This window comes from Lepisosteus platostomus, chromosome 22 (genome assembly GCF_059453375.1).
Source record: "Lepisosteus platostomus isolate fLepPlt1 chromosome 22, fLepPlt1.hap1, whole genome shotgun sequence".
Lineage (NCBI taxonomy): Eukaryota > Metazoa > Chordata > Actinopteri > Semionotiformes > Lepisosteidae > Lepisosteus > Lepisosteus platostomus.
In genome coordinates this window covers 8,132,328-8,155,481 of record NC_142632.1, presented here as the reverse complement: position 1 = coordinate 8,155,481, position 23,154 = coordinate 8,132,328, and the positions used below count along the sequence as shown (strand labels likewise).

The window sequence follows — 23,154 nt, the reverse complement described above, 5'->3', positions numbered from 1 at the left end:
TGATGGGGGTTCGGTGTGCGATTCTGTCCTCAGACTGATGGCGGTTCGGTCTGTGATTCTGTCCTCAGACTGATGGGGGTTCGGTGTGTGATTCTGTCTGCATACTGATGGGGGTTCGGTGTGCGATTCTGTCCTCAGACTGATGGGGGTTCAGTCTGTGATTCTGTCCTCAGACTGATGGGGGTTCGGTTTGCGATTCTGTCCTCAGACTGACAGGTTTGGTGTGCGATTCTGAGACTGCCGGCCTGGGAATAAAACCAGCAGGCAAACATGAACAAGTAGACACAAGAGGAAAAACCACAGAGTGGAATTTAAAACTGAGAACAGCAGGAGGCCCTTCTCTACACAAAGAGTCGTGGGAGTCTGGAACAATTTATCCCACCCTCTTGTCAAATTTGATCATCCCAGCTCCTTAAAAGGAGCGACTGGATGAGATCCTTCGATCAACTAGCTACTAGCAACCCAACAAGCTAAATGGGCTGCATGGCCTGCTCTCATTCGTAACCTTTTTTCTGTTGTTAATAAAATGAAATCAATATTGAGCGGGCCCTCCTTCCCTGCTTGTGGCTGCTAATGTACCACGTGCTTCTCTGAGTGCTCCTGCAGCAGCTACTCCTGAGGGAGACACTGTGCCTTCCTGAATCATCCTCATAGCCTGTGGAAAACAGACACGACTGTAATTTCACATAGCACGTCATTTTTACAGGCCTGCTTACTTGTTGTTGTTCTGACTTGTCGTTCTTGTTTGCTTCATTAATGTTAACACCGGATGAATTAATTGAACAAAAGAATAAGCCTTTCTGTTGGTTGATATTTCACACTCTACATACAGGGATACAGCCTCAGCTTTTTACTGAAGCTTTTCTTCAGAACAGATCAGAAAAACTGTGGGAGACGGCTTTTAGGGTTTTTTTAGTTGTAAAAAAGATCTATTTACCTGTAATGGACAAATCTGTTTTTTTGACACATTGATTTTCATAATTTTAACACAACTATCTTGTGAACATTTGTTTTTCTTTTAAATGACGCTTCTATGTTGTGCCATATTTTTCAGTTAATTTTATTGCATTTTGTAGCATTTTTCATCCCCCTAGAATCCCAAATCGAAATTGTGTTCACGAACAGAGGACTTCCAGAAGAACTCCGGGGACCACATAGGGATCCCCGAAACAAAGGGAGCCCCTCTAATCCCCAATCCTGTACAGTGCTGTTGTGTAAAACTAACGTCCGCAGCAGATCTGCCCTGACGACGATGACGGAGGTTCTGCTGGCCTCTGTGTTTCTTTCCAATTACAAATCGGTTTGTCACACAGTAATTACAGTTCTCGACGGAACCGCCTGTGAAAGTCCGGGACCGGTGTCGCAGTGACGGGAAGGCGCCACATTCCCAACCGACACAGCTCGGGCTCCTTCAACTGCCGGAGCCCCGCTCGCGGACTCCACGCTCTTCGCTTCAGAGCTACGCGCACACTCGCGCGGGGACTCCAATCTCCAAGTTTCTGTGGTTGCCAGGGAGCGGTTGCTATGGCTGCGAGCTGGTGCAAGAAGGGAGGGGGGAGCGAGTGAGCGAGCGAGCGCAGGAGAGAGAGAGAGAGGGTGGTGGACTGGGTTAGTTTCCCGGATGGAGATCCATCGCCATCTTTAGTCCAGTGCTGCCGGTGGAGTGGGGACGCGCTGCTGCTGCTGCTCCGCCAGGAACCGCCGATCGACTCACGCAGACTCGCCCGCCGCCGAGCCGCTTCTCCACAGCCAGTGCAGACACCGCCACGCCGGCTCCGAGCAGACATGGGAGACCGAGAGGACTTGGTGTACCAGGCCAAACTGGCCGAGCAGGCTGAGAGATACGACGGTAAGAGGCGGGGAACCAGCGCGGTGTTATTTTTGGGGAAGAAATCTGTATTTTTCTCCTTCGCTGCCGAGCGCCTTCCTCGCCCTCCCTCTGGCGGAGGGGGGCTGGGGGAGAGGACAGGCGGCTGAAGATGGAGTCCGGCAGAGAGACAAAATGGCGACGGTTTCACGGGGGGCAGACGGGCTGTGCGGCGGGGAGGGAGAGCGGCGCCGGGCACACGCCCCACGGACACCCGCGGAGACACGGGTGACCGCGGGCGCCCGGCAGGGGACAGCGAGACCGTGCGGGTCCGGAGCTCTCGGCGGGGGGGAGGGGGATCGCGTCCGCTGTGTTGCAGCGAGGAATTGCATCCAATTTTTGCGAGTTTGCAAAATGGCGGCTAACAATAGTAGATAAATTAGCGGAGGGGGGCGAGTGCGGGGCGGCGGGTCCGGCGGGACTCGGGCGGGAGCCGGGGCGGGGAGACGGGGTTTTGGGCCGGGAGGCGCGGCCGGGCGCAGTCCGGGGCTTTTTTCCCCCGGGGGAGCGGCGTCGCTCGGGCGGCGGGGAGGGGGGAGGGTGTCCGGCGTGCAGTGGGGTCCGGCTGGCTTTGTCCCCGCTGGGGCCGGGCCGGGGGCGAGGCTCGGCGAGGGCAGCCGGACCGCTCCGCTCCCCGGGGGGCAGGGAGAGGGGTGGGGACACGGACCGGACCCCGTCTTCTCGGGGCTGTGGCGGCGGCCGGGGTGCTTCAAAATGGCGGCTGCAGTAAAATGGGATTTGGTCTGACACCGAGGTTTCCGAATGGAGGTGGTTTTGAATTTTGATCTTTTCAAAGAGATCGTCTTCATTGCTGTCTGGTCTTGCGCTCTCGCGTTCGTCTGCGCGTCCGGCGTGACACACGCCCAGCAGAAACGGGAGCAGACCGAGTTAGATTAAATGTTTTATAAATCCTCTCTGATATCAGAGCAGAGCTCCGCGTGTTTTGAAGTGAATGTGACCCAGACCCGTCTTATTTGATCATATTTAGTCAACCGTTTGGTTGTGTGTGGTGGGGAATCCTGCGTTAAGTAATGGCGACCCTGGATCTTCCCCTCGGCGGCGCGGCAGCTGTGGAGCACCGTGCCCTGCGTGGGGCGCCGAGGTGCCGACTGGGGTTTAGCCCGGAGCTCGGCTGTGGGTGTGGTAGGGGCAGGGGTCCACGCCGCGCTGGGCTCTTGCGCAGCCGGCTGCAGGACGGATCCCCCCGGCTGCACGGCAACATCGTCCTGCGGTTTTCACGTCCTGGGCTGGGATCGGGCGCTTTCGGAAGGGGGTTGTCCGTACGGTGTGATTTTAAACCGGAGGGAGCGGGGGGCTTAAGATGGCGGTGGTTCGCTCAACGTCGTAATTGGCTGGAAGCTGACAATAAACAGAAGAGACGCGGTGCTTGATTAATGCCCCTCCGTATCCAAAGCTGTGAGCCGTCGTGCACGGAGCCACAGGTGACCGAGAGCTGCCGAGAAGCCCGTCGGCGATATTACGGCATGTCTGCTGCATGCTGGAGTGGTGAATGGCGAAGGCTCCTCCCTGCTGTCCGCCCGCAGTTCATTCATTACAGCAGCCGCCGGCCGCAGGCGCTTTTCCTGCCTGCATCGTCGCCCACAGCGGCGCTCATGTGCCCAGTCCTGATTTTAGCTGGTTCTGGTCGTCACCCCTCTTAGGCAAACCACAACCATCATGCTGCGGTTCTTTTCTCTGTCTGTCCTCTTTGGTGCAATACTAGCATACACAAATAAACTTCGGGATCCAGTTGAAAGCTGGATGCTTTGGGGCTGCTGTGTGATCATTCGAATTCCGCTTCTGTGTGTACATGGGCAAATCTGCCCCTGTGATGACCTTACCTAAATTAACTGAGAACTGACAAGGGTTTGTAACACCCCATCTCTTCCTCTCGGTGAGCTGTGGGCTGGAGTGACAAACACGTGCGTTGGTGCAGACCTAGGTGTACAGTTACAGTTGTGCGCCTTACATCAGATCCTGTGAGGGTTTGAGCCACATGCTGCTGCTGCCCCCTGCCATTCAAACTAGGCCAGTGCTGCTGTCTGCGTTATGGAGGGCATCCACAGAGAATGAGGTCACTGTTTGAAAAGGCCATTTAAATGGGTCCACGTTTGTGGGCGGTGTAATGAAGCATGTCAGAATGGTGTGGCTTCTTTTTCCTAACTGGATAAACTGCAGGTTTTTGCAGCTCTCCTCACCTGTAAATGGGGACTTTCAGATGCAAGTGTGGAATTCCATTTCTGTAGTGCCTTTCTTCCCTGAGTATCCCAGTACACTCTGCATTTAGGGCAGGACCCTCTTCATCCATCAGTGAAGAGCAGCCCTACCTGGATGACGCACTGCTCAGGCGAGCAGGAGGGAGGAGTGAGAAACTGCTGCACCAGTTAAACTAAGGGGGGCCTTGGGGGAGGGGGGGACAGACTCTGTAAATCCAGAATGGAATTAAACTGGGTTAAAACCTCATGTGGTCTTCAATGAGCAAGTATCAGGACTTCCATTTAACACCCAGAGGACTGCAGCACTCTCTCCTAATCACCACAGTGGGCCATTGGGATGTTGGTTTGGAATTGTCTTGTAGAAAGAAGAGCACCCCCTACTGGTCCACCATAACCAGGTTTTCTGTCTGCCATACCAGTACTGACCTGGCCCAGCCTTGCTTAGCTTCTGAGGTGTGGCAAGACCACATGGTGCTAATGCTGCTGTCATTGTAACCTGTAGTGTACTTCTATTGTGTGTCCCTAAGATAATGTGAATTGTGTATGGCTTTGAATATGGAACATACGATTTTTTCACCTTGCAGTTGTGGAAGAAGCCTACGAATGGAATTTAGTTTGATCCATGCTATTTTAAAACAGAGATCATAATTTAATGATCAGATGATTAAATTGTTCTGTACTGAAAGTAAACCTACATAAGGGTCTCCTAAGCAAATTAACGGTGCATTGATTTATTGTGGGGAAAACCCCATCAGGGAATACTTTGCAAGTGCATGAGGTAATGGTTCCAGCCATTCATCATTCATGGCCAGAGAGCTACAGTCATTCATTATGGAGCAGACAGATCACTGAAGTCCACCTGCTGTGATGGAAAAGCTGCACCAGAGCAGGAGAGGTGCTGATTAACAAAACATTTTGTAAACTGACGGTTATCACTGTCAGCAAGTAGTTCAGTTTGTGAGCGTGTTTATCAGTTGGTGCACGACTCCTGTTCTGGAGCGCTGAGATGATGTGGGGTTTCCTCCCATTTCTGCTCTTTCTGATCCAGCGGAGCCGATCATCCGCTTAATTGCACAGAACAATTTACGAAGGTCTTCAGCTGCTGGCAATTTAAAGAGACCTGGAAAACCTGCTTTACAGATAAAGTAGTCATAGCTTGTCACCTGTAGGTTAGGTCTTGCAGGTTTAATCATAATTAGACGTCCATAGTAAAAGTATGCAGAACGGCTGTTGTGTTGTATACAGTGTTTGTTGCCATGGAGCTACTCAGCCCCTTCAGCCAGAAGTTAATTTGTCTTTACTGAAAAGAACAGTCAGTCATTTATTCAGGTGAAAAGCAGTTGGTCTGGAACCACACTCAGTATGTCAAAGGACATACTGCAGAGGTCTGTGAGGGAAGGAACTATCATTTTCAAAGCCATCCTGAAGACTAGAGCTATAAATAGCTCACAAGTGTTGCCTCATTTGAGACCTTTCATCTCATGGCCTTAGGGGATAAGTAGCACACATTAAGTTACTTAACATTTTGTACTTCTCAACGTCTTTGTTCAGAGGAAGATTCATGTGGCTAATGTGTGCCTTTGTGTTGGTGTCTGCAGTGACAGTGTCTAGTCTCTCGCTCATATTCGCGAGTCCTGCCAGGCCCAGTCGGCAGTACCCACTCACTGTCCACAGAGGAGATGTTGGATGACTGATGTAAAACCAATGCAGTGTTAAAACTCAAGTAGTTTTATTGCTCCTTTTTGTAAAGGTTCCCACTTGCTGTCTCTTATTAAATATTAAGAAGTGGAATGTGCTTTGTAATTTTAAGCCAGCCGATCCACGTCCGGAGGTGAAGGTATAGATACATGGGTACTATGCTCATCTGTAGTAGATGACAAATCTGCTGTCCCTACTGAACAGGGTCCAGAAGACCGAAACCTGGCCTCAGCTTCAAGGTTGCTGTGAAAGGGTTAAAACTGTTTGTCCTTGGGCACAGGACCAAGTATTTGTGATAGTATAGATTTCGCTGTGCCTTCTAACTGTTTTTACAGATGTAACTCCTTGATGCAGCCATCTTCTTTTGAACATTGAAGGTTAGAAATGGAAGAAGACAGCAGCTTGCTTGGTTTCTGCTTTCTGGTGTCATACAGGGCCCCAGCTTTCACTCGAGTAGTTTGCGTGTTCAGCCTTCCTGACACAAGGATGTCATATTTTTGATTCTCTGGAGTGTATCGCTCACGTTTATGAGGAATTTGTTGATTATAACAGTGGTTTTAATCTTGCAGACAAGGAGTGTTTTGGAGATGGTGTCTCGGGACATGTCCTAAAGAATATTTTTTGAGTTTTCAATAAAGAGGTTCACTCTGACTTTGAATGTCACTTATTAATGTTGGGTGTCTGTAGGTCTGATCTGGATATAAATGGATAGTAACGTCACTTTAAGTAATCCAGCTGTTAGAGAGATGGTTAACATTGAGTTAAGAATCTTATAGACCAGTGGGGGGGCATTTTCTACTTTTAGAACTCTAAAGACTACCTAGTTCAGACTTGGTAAAGCTCGTTTTTAGCTTGTTTTCTGTAAGTAAAGTCAGTTTTTTCCAATGAGAATCTCTAATATGGCTAAAGTGGATATTTTCATCTAGAAATGATGCTTTTATGCTGGTTGAAGAAACATTTTATTGCCTCAATTTAAATTTAAACCATTTCTAGTGCTTTTATGCAAGAAAAGAAATCTAATGTAATTTACACATTGCAGCAATTAAGGGAAACCCTAATTTATTACAACCTGTTTGGCACTTTCTTGTGTACTATGCTTTATTGATGAAATACTGCACAATGACAATTTGAGCTGATCAAGGTATCTCATAAAGAATGAAACTAAAGCTTGTGGCTGTGAAACGTCTTGATCAATAAAAATGAGAAACTTGGTAAGAAGCGTGTTTTTTCAGTTAAGTACTAACGAGTAACGATGTCCAATCATCGTTCAGTTTTAAGTAGTACTGGAATCTGGCACGCTAAGGCCGAGGAATGTGTTTTGGTTTGTAATCTTTCCAGGATTGTTCGATTCAGTGAAGTAAAGTTAATTTTGCATTAAAAAAAGCAACATTTAAATCACACCAGTCGTTTCTCTACAGAATGACTTACAGCTTTTGCTTCATGTGTGGGTTTCACCTTTTACCCAAAGGGTTGAGTGCAGTTGTGTTTTGCTTGTTACAGTCTGGGAGAGACTGGGGTTTGCAGGTTGCATGGGATATCCAGCACAGCCACTTACATCAGAGTAAGTCGCCTGATGGTTGTGAAAACTCGTGCCTGGGTGAGTGGTGACTAATTCAGTATCTACTGGTGTGTAACTTTGACTTTAATTCAACCTTTCCTGGCAATATAAGGTTGTATTTATCTTTGATTTTATGAACCTTGGTCTGATTTAATGGATTGCAAGAAAGCTTGTACTTGGGCTTCCAATGAAGCACTCATTTACTTTTGTAAAGGCAGTGGGAACTATTTTGGTTTTCTGGGTCTTATTTCATATTCCATTCCGGCCGTACACTGGTGTGGCAGTCTTCATACGCGATTGGGGAGAAAAAAAGTCTTTTGGTTCACCCAGAGGCCGAAAGGTGCAGTTAGAAGACTTTGGCCAAAAGCAAATGACCAGTTCCCACATTCCGAAAGTATCTCCCAGTAAAGTTTTATCCTGTATTCCTATCAGTTCATAATCATGCAGCTGTTGTATTAGGTCCTCCAGATGTCCAATACATGACATTGGTCTCCTTAAGAATTGTGCAAAATTGAAATTAAGATTTTTCTTTTCTCAACGCTGTGGCTATTTTTTGTTGGTCATATTCTTCTGAGTTTTCGTGCATTATTTTAGATACTTGCTTTTTATATTTAATATCATTTATTTTTATAAATAAATATATGTATATTGTACTGTTGTCTCAGATTTTGCTATAGAGTCTGTCCGTAATGACATTGCATTTGGGACTGCTTTTTGTCATTGAATTTCAGGGAAGTAATTCAGAGTGATGCTGTTTGTTTTGTGTAGGAAATGGCACAATTATAAAAATTGTTCAGAGCTGTTACAATGGGAAGTTGAGGAGTCGACATCCAGCAGTCTGTCTGTGCACAATAGATTGGAACCGATCTGTGCCGGATTGGAGGCAGGACTTAATTGGATTTCAAGAGGGTACCTTAGTGATTGTCTAATGGAAGATAAATCATTTCAAACATCTGCGTCCCTGGAGCTCGGGGTTGCTGGGCAGCGGACTGGCTCCACAGGGATGGCGGGAGGTCCTGGGCGTTGCTCTGGGGGAGGGCGGTGGCGAGCTGGCTGGCTGGCTGAAGCACTTTCTCACACACCTGCCAGAGGCACCCAGCCACCTTTGCTGACTTTACGAGAAGCAGTACAGGTCTGGTCATGCCATCAGATTTCACCTGCACATACTGGGTAGATCCCTGGTAGGATTTACTTAAATTACAATTGGAAGGTTCTCGTCTAAATATAAAGATTGATTCTTTAGTGGGTCTTCACTTAAGTTAGTCTTTGAAAACCGGGCATCCAATTCAAGAAATGAAGATGTACTGGTTTTTGTTCATTTCAGCTTAATTTAATAATTGACCAAACTAAATTGTTTCTTTGTGGCTTGAATACAATAAACATTGTTGCCAGGCAACCTAAAAGCACAATTTTTTTTCCACTCCTGTGTTTCATGGTTTGTTCATCCTATCAGTGTGCCTGCCGCAGTTCACTAATTTATAAAGATTTGTGTGTCTTTTTAATGGCACTGAATCGGCAATTACAGCTCAGCTGATCTATTATAAGTAATTTAACATGAAGAGTTTTGCATTTTAATTACTTAAATTTTGCTTGTCGGGACAAAAGCGCTCTAGCAGGCAAAAGATAACTGATGTGAGCTTTGCAGCTTGTATGGATTATGAGAAAGTCATGAAACAGATGTGCTTCTGCAGTGTTTGAAATTGATATTTGCACTTATGAGTCTTTCATTTCTTGCATAAACAGAACTTGGATTCTGATCACCTCTACTGTCACTTAGATGCCATTAGGGCTGTTTGGGTGGTAATTGTACTTGAGGTGCCTGTCACGAATGCAGTGTGAGTTTCAGCTCCAAGAACCTTGTTCAAGCCATGTGTGTGTTTCTGGTGCCTGCGCTGTATCCGGTCTGCTTTATTCCCACTTCCTGTTTCCCCGCTGCGCGGCAGTGGTGCAGTTTGCTCCGGTTAGCGCCCATGGCCAGTCTGAAAGTCACGGGTTTTTAAAATCCTTCATGTCTTGTTCAGAGAAACAAAATACAGGCTTCTCGCTTGTGTATGTAGATGTCTGTTTGTTGAGGCATGTGTGCTTTTGTGCATTGGCTGTACCTGGAGTCCATAGCCACTGCAGTTTTCCTGAATGAAGCCATAATAAAAGTAAAAACCAGCATTCTGAACAGTGGGGAAAAATAAACATACTGCTTGATGTATGGAGGGATGTGCAATACAGAAAAATATATCCTCACTCTCGGTACATAATTGACATAAGAGAATGTCTGTATTGGACCACATCAAATTACTGCAGCGTTTTGTGCAAGCAGTTTAACTGGTCTTAGCAAGAGGAAGAGTTTTGCTGACTGATATGATGGTGTAGGAAAAACAGTATTGGTTTTCATTAGCATCTCCAGGTGAAGAATTTCTTCCTCGCAAATTACTTTTGAAAATGGCGGTATTTTGAAGGGCTGTGAATAGTCAGTCAGCGCCTACCTTTTTTTTACCCCAAATATAAAAAAAGACTTCCTCTGTCCCACATTGTGCCAGGCCATTATTTTTCTCCATTGTTTGGACACATTGGTGATGTTGTGTGAAATGGCCTGTATTATGCCTTTTGCATTTTCATTAAGGATGGTAAACATTAAAAATCAGTCCTGTAGAAAAAATAATAATTTGCTGGGACCACTTCTGTATTTGTAGAATTTAGAGAATTTAACTGCCGGTTTCCGCAAAGACCGAAACTTCTTTCTGTATGTCCCAATTTGCAGCACAGGCACCTTGGCTATAAATAGTTTGTATGCAACAGAACAGTTACGTGATAAAATTAGTACCAAATGTGTGGAACGTTCTAGTGAATTTACACCATGAAAGACCTTGTCTGTATTAATATGCAGTAATACAGGGTTAGTCGAAGTGTTGCCGACAAGTATAAAGACTTCTTATTTTACTAAAGTTTTGTTTTCTCCTCCACAGATGGCAAAGGATGTAAGGTAATTGTTAGAAACCTTGATATTAATGCTTTCGATTGGAACCTTTTTTGTCACAGTAACCCATCTAAGTAATTTGTAATAAACTGTCAAAGTTGTTGACAGCATTTTGACTAACCCTGTATTTGGTAAGGACGAGCAAATTAAGTGATGGCACTACAGATAGGTGATGAAAAGCGTTTTGAATTTGGAATTAGCCTCTTTTCAAAATGTCCCATTTGGGCACAGGCCTACATTTAGAAAGCACTGTCGTTCATGAAAGCTCTGCACTTGCCCTTGTCTTTTCAGTTCAGCCACTGTGCCCAGGGGGAAAACCAGTCGGGTGTGGCCGTGTGTTAAAATGGAGAGGGACAAATGCGATTTGGTGCTCCTGTCGAGAAAGCGACTTGAGCTTAGCTAGCGACGTTTTCATACACGAAGCGTCCCCATTAGTCACGGTTGTTTTCCTTTCTAAGAACTCTACAAGGGGTCGAATACCACTGCTGGCTGTACTCTGGCAGCGCAGAGACCACTGCACTGGTCGCACGACTTCTGAACAGCCTTGCCCAGCTTCTGCAGAAATGGCTCGCCCAGCATTGTGCTGTGCAGTAGAGCAGCGTATGACAACGTCCAGCGATTCCGTTCCACCCAAAACAAATTGCATGTGATCCGGTTACCTGTGCATGCTAGGATTTTAATGGTTTTACAGTACATAATGGTAAAATGTAGAGTGAGGCCTCTCTTAATCTATTGGATCACAGAGAGCTTCTGTAGCTGCTTTCCTAACCTCTGTAACAGCAGTGTGACATCAGGTAATTTGGACACAAGCACACAGATGTCTGCAGCTCACGAGAGCGCAACCACTGTTCTACTGAGGAGGGGATATAGGTGTACTCCTAATGTAGCCTTCATCAACAGAGTCAGTTTTGGAACCTGTCATTTTTAAATGTAAAGGAAATGATGTTTACATTCATAACATCAAATCTGATTCAAAGAACAAAAGGAAATGTGATAAAAACGTTAACTTGTAAAAAGTGAGTAAAAAAAGTCACACTAAAGGTATTTCCCGCGTATCGTTGGCTAGTAAGTTTAGAAATATGATGTGATTTCGGAAATCACGCGGAAAGGAGTGTTTGATGATAACATCTGAATTATTTTTCTTATTTCTCTTGAAAAACATGGTTATTCCTCCGAGTTGTCTTGCTGAGGCTCTATAGAGTATCCATATATTTTTATGGAGAATCAGAGAAAATTATCGTCAAATACTCCTTTACAAATCCACAGTGTATGGTTGTAATATTAAGGGTTGTTAACCATTGATGTTGTCAATTGTACATGTTACTTATTTTCAATGACCCACTGAACATGTGCTGTTTTTTTTTAGTTTTTCTGATTCTACTGTAGCTGTAGTCAGGAAGGAAGTCTAGTCTTGATCATGGTTTTAATTCCACTTTACTACCATTAGACCTGCTTTGATTTTTTTTTCTTTTTTGCAAGTAAGATTGTCTTAAGCTGTTTACGTCAATATAGAATGTCTTGTCTCAGCAATGTGTTAAGCAAGTATTGAGGTTTCTTTGAAATTTTAGATGAAATAGCTGAGGGCAATCAAACATGCTAAACATGTTTCATAAGGTTGTGAATGTCAACTTTACTCATTGTAAAGAAAAAAATGTTACAACTTACAAGCACCTGTCATATTTTGAATTTTACATTATCTTGTTAAGTAAAATTAACCTCCATTACCTTGTGAAAAAATCGTTTAATGATTGACAAAAATCTGCATGTTGTTAATTTTTTCTGTTACACTGTTCAGTGTTGTTTCTAGTTCTGTGGTTCCAGTAAAACAACACAACAACATCATTTTCATTATTTTGCATACAACTCAATGTACTTGACTAATCATGAAATCAAACTATGAGAGAGTCTCCATATAAAAACATGCAAAATAGTTTGCGTTTTCCAGAGGCGGTACCCAACCCTACCATTGAAAGTACCCACTGTATAGTACTGCCAGTACGAAGTGTTGCATATTTCAAAAGTGTCCTGATTTGTAGCGAACATTACTGTGGTTTGACCTGTGCAGATTACGGTCTAGAGCCCTGAGGGAGGCTGGACAGCGACTCGCTCGGCAGGTATCTGTTAGTTGGGTGTGAATAAGAAAGTGAGATTTGGGAGGTGTAGTTATGAAATACTGTATTTGTTTTGTGGGATTAATGGTCCAGGTTAAAAAATTGGTAGTGCTGTTAAAATTAAAACACAAAATCCATTGACTTTTGAATGTAACCTTATATCTGTCTTAAGGTTTGTCCCAGTGTTGATGTTTTCTTCCTGAACAAATGGGAATTAGCCATTTGTTGTTGTTGTTGTTGTTTTTACCCTCTGAATCTGAAATTCCAGTTGTTGATTGAACTTGGTTTACCATTGTGACTCCTGCAGCCCAGGTGGGATTGAGGGCAGTGCGCTGTTCTGGGCTTGTCAGGTTGTAAGAACACGCGCTGCGAGCCACAGGGGGCGCTGTTGTCTGAGCTCAAGCCCTCGCAGCACAGCAGTTCATGCCAGTCCAGTGGAAAAGCCCGACTCAGGGCAGCAGAGTGAGTGCCGTTGACATTTAAGACCCGGAGAGATGGAGTACAAGGTCTGACTCAACTGCCTCCAGTACGAATCTGCAACAATATTTTCGCTCTACCTGAGAAGGAGTACCGGTTGTCATTTTGATTGCCGTAATGGCCTAACTGCAAAGGGGTTGCCACACCTAGTCATTGTGTTAAACGTCATTTTTCATATTTCCATTGCCTTCCAGGATTTCAGTCCCTCTGTAGGCTTCTGTCATGTAGAAGAACACCGCTTCTGGTTTTATTCCTTATGAAATGCTTAATGCTACCTCAACCAGCTGCAATACACCCTTGACACTTTTCTGCTGGAGTGAAGGGTTTTTAAATCGTTGTTTAACACCATTTCTGCAGATGAGATGTAGAAAGCATTGAGATCGAAAGACAGGGGGATAGATGGTACCTGCAGCTGACCGGAGGAGTGCAGCACCTCTGTGGTCTGAAATGTATTTTTAGGTCCAAATTCTCTTTCGAGTCTATTTCTAGTTTTACAGTTTTCTGTAAGAGTATGACAAGTCTGTCGAGTTTGTAACAAGTACTTTGTTAGGATTTGACATTTTAGAACTTTCATGTTTTCTGCATGTTTGAAGTTGCCAGTAAAAATACAATTTGCATTTTTTGCTGGCGAGTGTTGAATTGTGCATCAAAATCAGATTAAAGCCTGCCAAGACTTGGACATGGAAACGGAAAATTGTCATTGATTTTTTTTTTTAAGTTGTATATTATGTAACCCTGTTATATAGAAACAACTGTACTCCTGTGAGAACTACAGCTTAAAAAGCTAATGGCAGGTGGATAACTTAATTTTTTTTTCTTCAGGAAATGGGGGTTGAAAGCCGTTCAGAAAGAACTAGAAAATGAAAAGGGTGTCTGTATAGAATGTGCTCATAATACAGCATGTTTGTGTTCTGTCAGCCTATAAGAAGCTGCTGCCGGATACCTGCTCGCTGTATGCAGTCTACTCAGTTCTTTCTCCTCTTGATCTGTCTGAACAGAAATGGTGGAGTCCATGAAGAAGGTAGCCGGTATGGATTTGGAATTGACAGTAGAAGAAAGGAACCTACTATCTGTTGCATATAAAAACGTGATTGGTGCCAGGAGAGCATCGTGGAGGATAATCAGCAGTATTGAACAGAAGGAAGAAAACAAGGGCGGAGAGGACAAATTAAAAATGATCCGGGATTACAGGCAAACGGTAAGAGCTGGCGGTACTGCTGCCCACAGGCGCTGAACTGCAGAGCAGCAGCAGCGGAGCTCGAGTGAGCAGATCTGAGAGCCATGTGCACTGCACAGTCTCAGAGAGGCAGTGTCTGCCGGGGGGATATTGCACATTCAGAACGAGGAAAGCTGCAGTGACATGAGTGGTAACAGCAAGACATACAGGAAACTCTAAAAGTCAGACCCTGGCAAAGTAATTATTTGTGAAAGGTGGATTCGTAGATTCATTCTGAACCTGTGGTTTCCCTACAGGTTATCTGAATGGGATTATCAAACAGAATTGTACTCGACAGTCCATTAATACGTTGGACAAATACGTAAATAAAAGGGCTGATTTCATGATTTCTTTCCCAGCAGCACCCTGCAGTCTGGTTGAACATGTTTTTGCATGGGGTCCCGTTGGGATTCCTATGGTTGTCCAGCTCAGTATTTAACTTTCCTGGATAGGTGGACAAACAGCAGTGTTGGCTTTGCAAACAAAAATTGGCAAGCTTTTGTTGAGTTAGCAAACACCCGATCTTTTGCAGTCTTTTTTTAATGCAGTCATATCTTAATGATTTTTACTGATAGGTGGGCTGAGCATTTGATCACTTAGGAGAAAGCGCCTAGCTTTGCGTTTTCCTTAATAGCATTTTAAACCTTTCGATTTTCAACCAGACTACAGATATTTTCTAAGGTCTGTTTGTGCAAATGGACAAGACTTGTAATCTTAGTTTGGTCAGAGCTCCAACAGACACTTTTGTTGTCAGAACTCCTGTTTTTGTCTTGATGTATTTGCAGTGTTTGATTTAGATTTATTTATTTTTAAAGGTTGAAACTGAGCTGAAATCCATCTGTAACGACATTCTGGATGTACTGGACAAGCACCTCATTCCAGCTGCAAACACGGGAGAGTCCAAGGTTTTCTACTACAAAATGTACGTGTGACGTGCTGACTTTGGAAGGTGTAAGGCTTCTCCCTCTGGAGAAAGACTAATATTCCTGGATCTTGCAAGCTCATCTCCAAACAGTGAAAAATAGACGTCAGCAGTGAAAAGACTCATTTGCTTAGTAACCTTTAGATTTGCTGCTCAGTCCCTTCAGTTTGAGAATCTGCTGACAATATGAGGTTTCAGCTGGTGTAGGCCCCCACCCTTAAGGCACGGCAAGCAGTGCAAAATCCATGTGGTGAATCTCTAAATCTTGTTCTTGCATACAGTGAAGATTTGCACCCCAGAAGACCAGCTTCCTCAAGCCTGTGTTTTTTCTTGTAGGAAAGGTGACTACCACAGGTATCTGGCAGAGTTCGCCACAGGGAATGACAGGAAGGAGGCTGCAGAGAACAGTTTGGTAGCTTACAAAGCTGCTAGTGATATCGCAATGACAGAACTTCCACCTACGCACCCTATCCGTTTAGGCCTGGCCCTGAATTTCTCCGTATTTTATTATGAAATCCTCAATTCCCCTGATCGTGCATGCAGGTGAGTGAGCCGGGCGGAGAATCACCAGACACGGGTCGTCTTCATTCCATGGCAGGTTCAAATAGTTTTTTCAAACTGAGAGACCAGTTGCCTATAAATAATAAAAATGTAACATTTTCAAGATGTTGCCCAATGGGAGTTTGTTGTTGCCAAGCCAAATAACTCTTATAATTGGTTTTCAGTAAATGAAGCAAGCTAAGATTAATCTTAATGTTTATGCTGTGCAGTATGCTTGCAGGCAACGTATTAGAAAGCACATTAATAAACAGAAGTATGTAGATCATATGCAGCTCTTAAAAAAATCTATCTAAATAACGTGATATAATTAGTGAGAATACATCAGGAAGAGACTGTTACTTGTGCTGTGTCTCTTGTAACTTTGGCCTTGTACTGGTTTTGAAAACCCATTTTACAGGTGTATCTTCAGACTGGTACAACCCATTTCAGCACAATAACAGCTGTAGTGTGGATATAATGAAAAGACCAGTTTATCTGTGCATATGTATACATTAAGAAGGGTCGTGCTGGCTTGAGACATGATTCCAACATTTCTAAAACTTTCATCCTGTTTCAGATTGGCACTCTAGTGTTGTGCCAGAACTGGTTGGGGGTTTATTGGCTAAACCCCCAATAGGAACATGAGCAGAGCATCTCTTTTAGCACAAGATCACCATTCGTCTTTAAAAGGTTGTTTGTGTTAATTAAAGGGTTTAAAAGTAATTTTCATCTCTTTTTATTGCGGAGCTATAAGAATGTATCAAGGAATAGTAGATATCAAGCAAAATGGACCAATTAGCCTCTTGGTCCTCAGCTGTAGGTTCTTGAGGCTTAAGGCTGTGATGCTTTATATGACAAACACTGCTCTCCCTATCTTGTCCCATAATGATGTTGGCAGCAGGGCACAAAAGCAGATGCACTATAATACCCAGATGCCCATGAGAAAAATGGTATTGTGCAAGTCAAAATGGTAGATTAATATTGTACACGGCAAAATCACAAACTTGCCATTGCGCCATTCCCATTTAACTGAACTATGTATGAAGAGACGATGTCATGACTGAGGGTGATTCCTTTTCCCCTGTAAATGTTTTAGGTTGGCAAAGGCAGCATTTGACGATGCCATTGCAGAACTGGACACATTGAGTGAAGAAAGCTACAAGGACTCCACGCTCATCATGCAGTTGTTACGTGATAATCTGACACTATGGACTTCAGACATGCAGGGAGATGGTAGGTGTGCTCTCTATTTCTTGTCAGCTCTTAGCAAAGATCCTGGTGTCACACTTAATTGGTCGAGATGCACTGAAAGATGTTTCTTCTGAATAACATGATTAAATCTGTGGCAAAGCTGGCCTGAGCCCTCCAGTGCACAGGCCTAGACACTTTCCTGGTATGGTGTTTTATTCACAAGACTGTTTAGTTTTGATATTTTTGAAGGACCTTTAGGAACCTTGTATAAAGTACAAGATTAAGATTTTTCATAATTACTACAATTTCATAAATTTTCTTTAAATCCGTTTCAAAACTGCTTTCCAAAACTAGTTTATTGCTGTTTGACTCATTGTCTCTTCAAATAAAATTCCTTAATTTCTCCTTTCAGATGCAGTATAGAACTGTGTTCTGTTTTGTATTATATTAATTACATTAAAATCAGAGGCATTTCAGTACTTTATCTTAATTTAACTGAGTAAGATATGGTTGAAAATACTTTTCCGGGTTTGGCTAGGATACTGACCCAGTTACACAGCTGTCTGCTTTATTGAGAGCACTGAGCAGCAGATTGAAGCTGTATTGCAAGCTGAAGGAACCTTTCCCTGTTCATCCATCAGCATCAACCTTTCATCGTTACAGACTTTACTCCGTATTAATTTCACTTTCATTTATTTTTTTCCCTGTATTCCTTTTTTGTATAGATTCCTAAAGGAAAAAAAACAACTGTTCATTCCCTATAAAAACTGTACTTTGTAAGTCATTTTCCTGGCTCAGTGTTTCCTCTGAGTTTCTCCTCTTCACTAACTGCTCGCTGCATCTTCACTCCTCTGTCACGCGTGTGCCTTAGGGTTGGCCAGATGGTACAGTCATGCCTCTTCAGTTGCTTTTCTTCAATCGGTCTATACGTCTTGTTCAGCTGGTCAACTCTATGCCATTACCAGAGAACTGTGATTGTATATTCTCTGTCTCTACTGAGTGTTCAGTTGACAGGTTGATTTTGGTTTGTTTGGCATGGATTATTAATTGCAAGTTGTCATGCTCAGTAGAGATTGGCTTGGTCTCATTTAGCACGTTTTGTGTGTGCTCACAGTCTTTAGGTTCGATTTTTCTCAGTCTTACAGCTATCTAGAACAGACAAATGTTTTGATGCTGGTCAGTTTCATTAGTTTAGTTAACAGACTACACTGCATCAGACAACATCAGAGTTGGCCATTCGGCACGTTGAATTCCATTTCTCTGTAGTGAACTGGTTCTCATTGTCTGTACTGGTTTTTCTGGAAACAAGCATCCAATATCAGTCCACGACCCTTGTCAACCTGTCCAGTTTAGAGTAGAGAGTAGCCAGTCAAACTAAACAAGCAGCAAACTCTAATGTTGCTATACAGATGTGATTGGAATGGGGTAGCAGTTATCCCAAACTGGATTAACCATGTTGAAATTGGACTTAAAATGTTTCTTCTCTTGAAGTACTAACAGGTAAAATTCTGTCTTTTAACTTTGGACCTAATAAGTGCTTCAGCAGCCTGGTCCATGTGCATGGCTTTCGGTGTGCACAACTGACCTACTTATCCCTTAAGAAAGTTGTTCCCTAAATAAGCTTGAAAAAAATTACCTTATTTTGCAAGTTCTAGTCCTTTGGTTTGTACGTAAGTGTGATCTCTAGCATTAAATACAGCTGCGATGTGATTTGGACTGGCATCAATGGGAGGTTATTGTGTAAGAGTTCTGTGCATTTAGGTGCAACACAAACTTCACAATGCCCTAAAGCATCATAAACTCAAATAGATGGTCTTGAAGGCCACCATATGTTAGTTTTTCATTTTCTCCCAAACTATGTGTTGTGCAGCCAGTTAGCAAGAGTGGTTTTTAGTCCATTGAAATACTTTGTAACTACAGTAAATGGCGCATAGCGATCTGTTACTTCAGTTGAATGCAGGTAGTCCGGCCCTTGATGCGTTGTTGATATCTCTGCGCATTGCTGCCATTGGCTCTGAATTGAGGTCTGATTGGCACAGTCCCTGGACTTGGCTGTTTTAGCATGGTTATTGCAGAGCAAGGACCTGATTTCCACAGTGCAGAGCAGCATGTGGAAATCTTTGCTCATTGCATTACAGTTGAGGAAATGAGAACAGATACACTGAGACATTCTGGAACTCTGCTCTTGAGTGTGTTAGAGTAAGTATTCTTGTTTCAGAAGGCGTCCTATGTCATGGTATTGACCACCTGCTAAAATGCTGTAATTTAAACATGGAGGTCAGAGGTTTCTGTATAGGTCCATCCTCTTTTGTATGTATGTCCCTATTGTGTTTTGCGCGGCGGTCAATAATGGCAGGATTGTGCAGATGCTCAATTTTTTTTTTCTCCTCCCAAGGTGAAGAACAGAACAAAGAAGCGCTGCAAGATGTGGAAGATGAAAACCAGTGAAACTTCACAGCCAACAAGAGATCCACTTCTACTGCCCCTGTCCCCCACCCCTGGAGAGCCACCATCCCACCTGTCTCACTGGCTCTCTGTTCGCTCAGTCCCTCCTTGGGCCTCTTAGGGGTTTTTCCATTTTGTCCAGTTGGGATTTTTTTTTATTTTTATTTTTTAAATTACCCAGTCTGTACGCAAATAGAAAACTGAGAACTTCAAACAGGCAAAGCTAAAGTGTCCCTGGATTTTTTTTCCTGGTACAAGCTGTCTTGATATTCTTAAAGGATACACCCCTATATTGGCTTTTGTTTTTTTTTTTTTGTTTTCAGCATTTTTATCACTTGCTGGATGTACGTTTTTCGTATCAAAACAAAACGTTGATTACCAACACATCTACTATAATAAGATGTGGGGATTGTAATGTTTCTGTGTTAGTGAAGCCATCAGTTGCAGATTAGAGTATAAGATGGGCATCAAGTTTAGATGGTGCCCTTTGTTGTTAATCTTCTGTTGCCATTTTTCAAAGGAAGTTGGCAGAATTTTGAATATCAAAGTGGAGCAAAAATACATAAATCTTTTAACAACTTAGTGATTATTGTAATGTTTTGTAGTGTTTTGGACTGTATATTGTGCTAAAATACTGTATTTGCACACATTCTTGCTGATTTCAGAAGATGGCTGGTAGCAGTTTTAAAAATCCAAAGGAGCCCTGTTGCTTTGTTCCCTTTTACTTTGCTCCTCTAAAAGCAGGTCTACATTGGCAGTTCTAAGAGAAAACCAAGAACAAAAGTTAAAAGCCTGCATGTGTTCAAATTCAATCTTATTTTTTTTCTTCCTTTCCCCCCTTTCTACTTCCTCTCTTCCGTTCAGTATGTGTAACTTGAAGCTAATTTGTACTACTGGATATCTGACTGGAGCCACAGATACAGAATCTGTATTGTTCTTACTGAAACACAGCATGGAATTAACATTAAACTTAAAATAAAACAACCTAAATTAAACATTCATATGTGTTCTGTTTTTGTGCTTTGCGAGGGGGTGGGTCTGCTGGGTGCTGTACTAGCAGTGGTGTAAGATTTCCTCTGCTAGATCACGTGAAGTGCTTTTGGATCTTCTGGGTTAAGAAATGTTATATTCATCTGTACCCAGGATCCTGTGAAGGAATGAAAGTGATATCCTAACAACCCTACCATTCAAATTTTGTCCTAATGCTGGTTTCACGGGTCAAGATCATCTGTTTTCCAAGAGCAGGTTACCTGAAAGAACATGAGGCAGGTCAAGATGGGTGCCAACTGAAACCACTTAAGTCAAGTTTTCAGGGTTAAATTTAGTGTAGGTGGTCTTCAGTTCTGTGCCTTCATGAATGTATATTTCACGTCTATTTAGAAAAAAGGAGGAAATCTCCCTACAAATACATTTGTTCTAAATCAATTAGAGCTTCTGGACTTGAGTGTGTGCTGTACTAAGTAAAACCTGGAATACATACATGCAGTTTCCCACCTGGCCAGATCAATAGAGGCTTCCAATCCATTGACTGAATCCATTGATTATTAGGTTCCACTTCTTACAAGATGGAAGAGGAAATTGGTCGAAATCAATCCATTCCACTGGGCTGTAAAAGATACCAGGTTCAGCTCAATCACTAATATGGACTATGCAGATGTAAAGCAGTCTTCCTTTGTTTAGATTGTAGAAATGTAAAAACTTTTAATTTGGATCATGGCTGTTCACCCCAGGATGAAGGGGTGGCTTGCTGCAAGTTGTTTGGGATGTCAGGTTTTGGAATCTGCACAAGTGTTTCGAGCTCAGTTTATGGATTCATTGTCCCAGCTGAATCTCTGGAAAATGCTCCACTGGCTCTTCGTATGTCTGTACTCGCTTCAGCTGCTAGTGTATTGTAGTTATCCAAGTGGCATGTAGCAGGAAACGAGCAAAATACCAGAATATGAAACGTTATGCTGGTGGGAAAATGTGCAATTTTGAAATTTCTGGGTCAATAGTGTTCTTGAAAACAAATAGCTTGTTTGCATGATTCACTGTGAAGTGTGTCGAGACAGTGCTCGCTTCTGAAAGGGCCCTCTGAGGGACACAGGGATGACTAACGCGGACATCAGAGCGGTGTTCTTAGCCCACGAAATGCTTCGTGAGAGAAAATCCAGCCAGTTTTACAACATGAGAACTGAGCTGAAGTCACGTGGGCCAGATTAGTGATGATAGTGCTCTGCAAGTCCCAGGCTTTTAACTAAATTCTCAAAGTACATTAAATATGTGTATCACCATGCATTGAGTCACTGGAGGATCTCCCTGAGATTCTGTTCATCCAAATTTACAACATGCTGTGCTTTCTGGGGTTGTTTATTATTTTGTACTCATTATCCAGGTTTGTTCTCATAAATAAATGTATAGTGCCAAGTCAGACAATACATATCCCTTTAACTGACAGTCAGTATGGTTACACTGTGTCTAAGGTTCTGCGCCTGTGGCTGGAAAGTTGCCGGTTCGAATCCAGTGGCCAGCAGAGGAATCCTACTCCGTTGGGCCCCTGAGCAAGGCCCTTCACCCCAACTGCTCCAGGGGCGCTGTACAATGGCTGACCCTGCGCTCTGACCCCCAGCTTCTCTCCCTGTCTGTGTGTCTCATGGAGAGCAAGCTGGGGTATGCGAAAAGACAGATTCCTAATACAAGCAATCGTATATGGCCAAGAAAGTGATCTTACCTAAGAGGAAGAATGTGCTGTATCGCGTGCAGCCTACCCCTAACCCCTGTGCCCTCAGTACACACAGTGCCATATCTCCAAACCAGCACATGAGGGCTCTTTTTTCCCCAGGAATTTCAAATGATGCCAGTCCCGTTGTTGAGCACTTCTGTAACAGCTGGTGACGCTTCCACCTGGCTGGTTACTCCAGCAGACTCGCTGCACAACGTTCTTGCTATTCTTACCAGCTCAGCAAAGCACAGAGACGCATTTTAATTCCGCAACAGTTTCAGCCTCTCCAAACACATAGGAGTATAGGAACCGTAACACACAGCACTTGGGTTACTAGGCACAATACATTGCAGTTCAGGTGGGGAGCTGTGTCGGCATGCGTAGGCTGCAAAGGAACAAATAATAGGTTTATTCCAGGTTGAAAAGAGAAGAAAGGAAACAACGTTTCAGCCGTGGAGCCTTCTTCGGGTCTTCACACCTGAAAAGGGCTCCACGGCTGAAACGTTGTTTTCTTTCTTCTCTTTTCAGCATGGAATAAACCTATTACTTGTTCCTTTACAATAAATCGCAGCCCCTTCTCAAAACCGGCAGTGTGCCTAATTCAAAGCAATCAAAACACCTTTAACACCTATTTATACATTATATACCTATGCACATTTTGCACACATTTTATTATTTTTACAGTGACTATGACCCTATTTTGCACACACCTATGTATTTTTATTTTGTTTTACTGCACGTATTCTAATTTTTCATTTATTCCGATGTCTGTTTTTTTGCTTGTCCTGGGCTGGACTGCTGTAACATCAATTTCCCTTCGGGATTAAAAAAGTCTTATCTATCTATATTCTTTACTCTCTTCAAAGCATTGTAAAGCAGACATATTATTCTTTCCATTGTTCTCACTCATCATCCAATGTTCGTCACAGTTGTCCTAAACACATCTCATCCACAGGAGGGAGTGGGAATGTATTCAGAACTGTGGGGGCTGTGACAAAGAGGAGGCGGGGTCCGATTGTGGTAATGCTGAAGACTTCCTTACTGCCAGATGGGTTAAAATTGGCTGGACCTGCCCAAAATAATCTGTTATTTTAATGCTTTTTGCATCAGGTCCTGCTGTGGAACATGGTGCTGAAACTACGGCACCTGTGTGCAGGCAGGTTCTGTTAGTAGCTCGTCTCGTACCCAGCACACTCCCCAGATGGCTGTTCACCTGTGAGCGATTTAAACACCAGGCAAAG

At 43.5% G+C, this 23,154-nt stretch overlaps 1 protein-coding gene across 2 annotated transcripts; it reads left to right on the top strand.

The window, feature by feature from the left end:
• Positions 1–1,596: 1,596 nt before the first annotated feature.
• ywhae1 (tyrosine 3-monooxygenase/tryptophan 5-monooxygenase activation protein, epsilon polypeptide 1) lies at positions 1,597–20,211 on the top strand. 2 transcript variants are annotated; one of them, XM_088615593.1, is made up of 7 exons: positions 1,597–1,849; positions 13,897–14,096; positions 14,930–15,036; positions 15,373–15,579; positions 16,673–16,809; positions 17,493–17,543; positions 19,163–20,211. In XM_088615593.1, the coding sequence occupies exons 1-6, from the start codon at positions 1,786–1,788 to the stop codon at positions 17,498–17,500; spliced, it is 723 nt and encodes a 240-aa protein (XP_088471719.1). In that variant the 5' UTR covers positions 1,597–1,785; the 3' UTR covers positions 17,501–17,543; positions 19,163–20,211. The 2 variants fall into 2 exon arrangements, with proteins under 2 accessions (XP_088471719.1, XP_088471718.1); XM_088615592.1 differs by lacking the exon at positions 17,493–17,543 and having other exon boundaries at positions 1,600–1,849.
• The last annotated feature ends 2,943 nt before the right edge of the window (positions 20,212–23,154 follow it).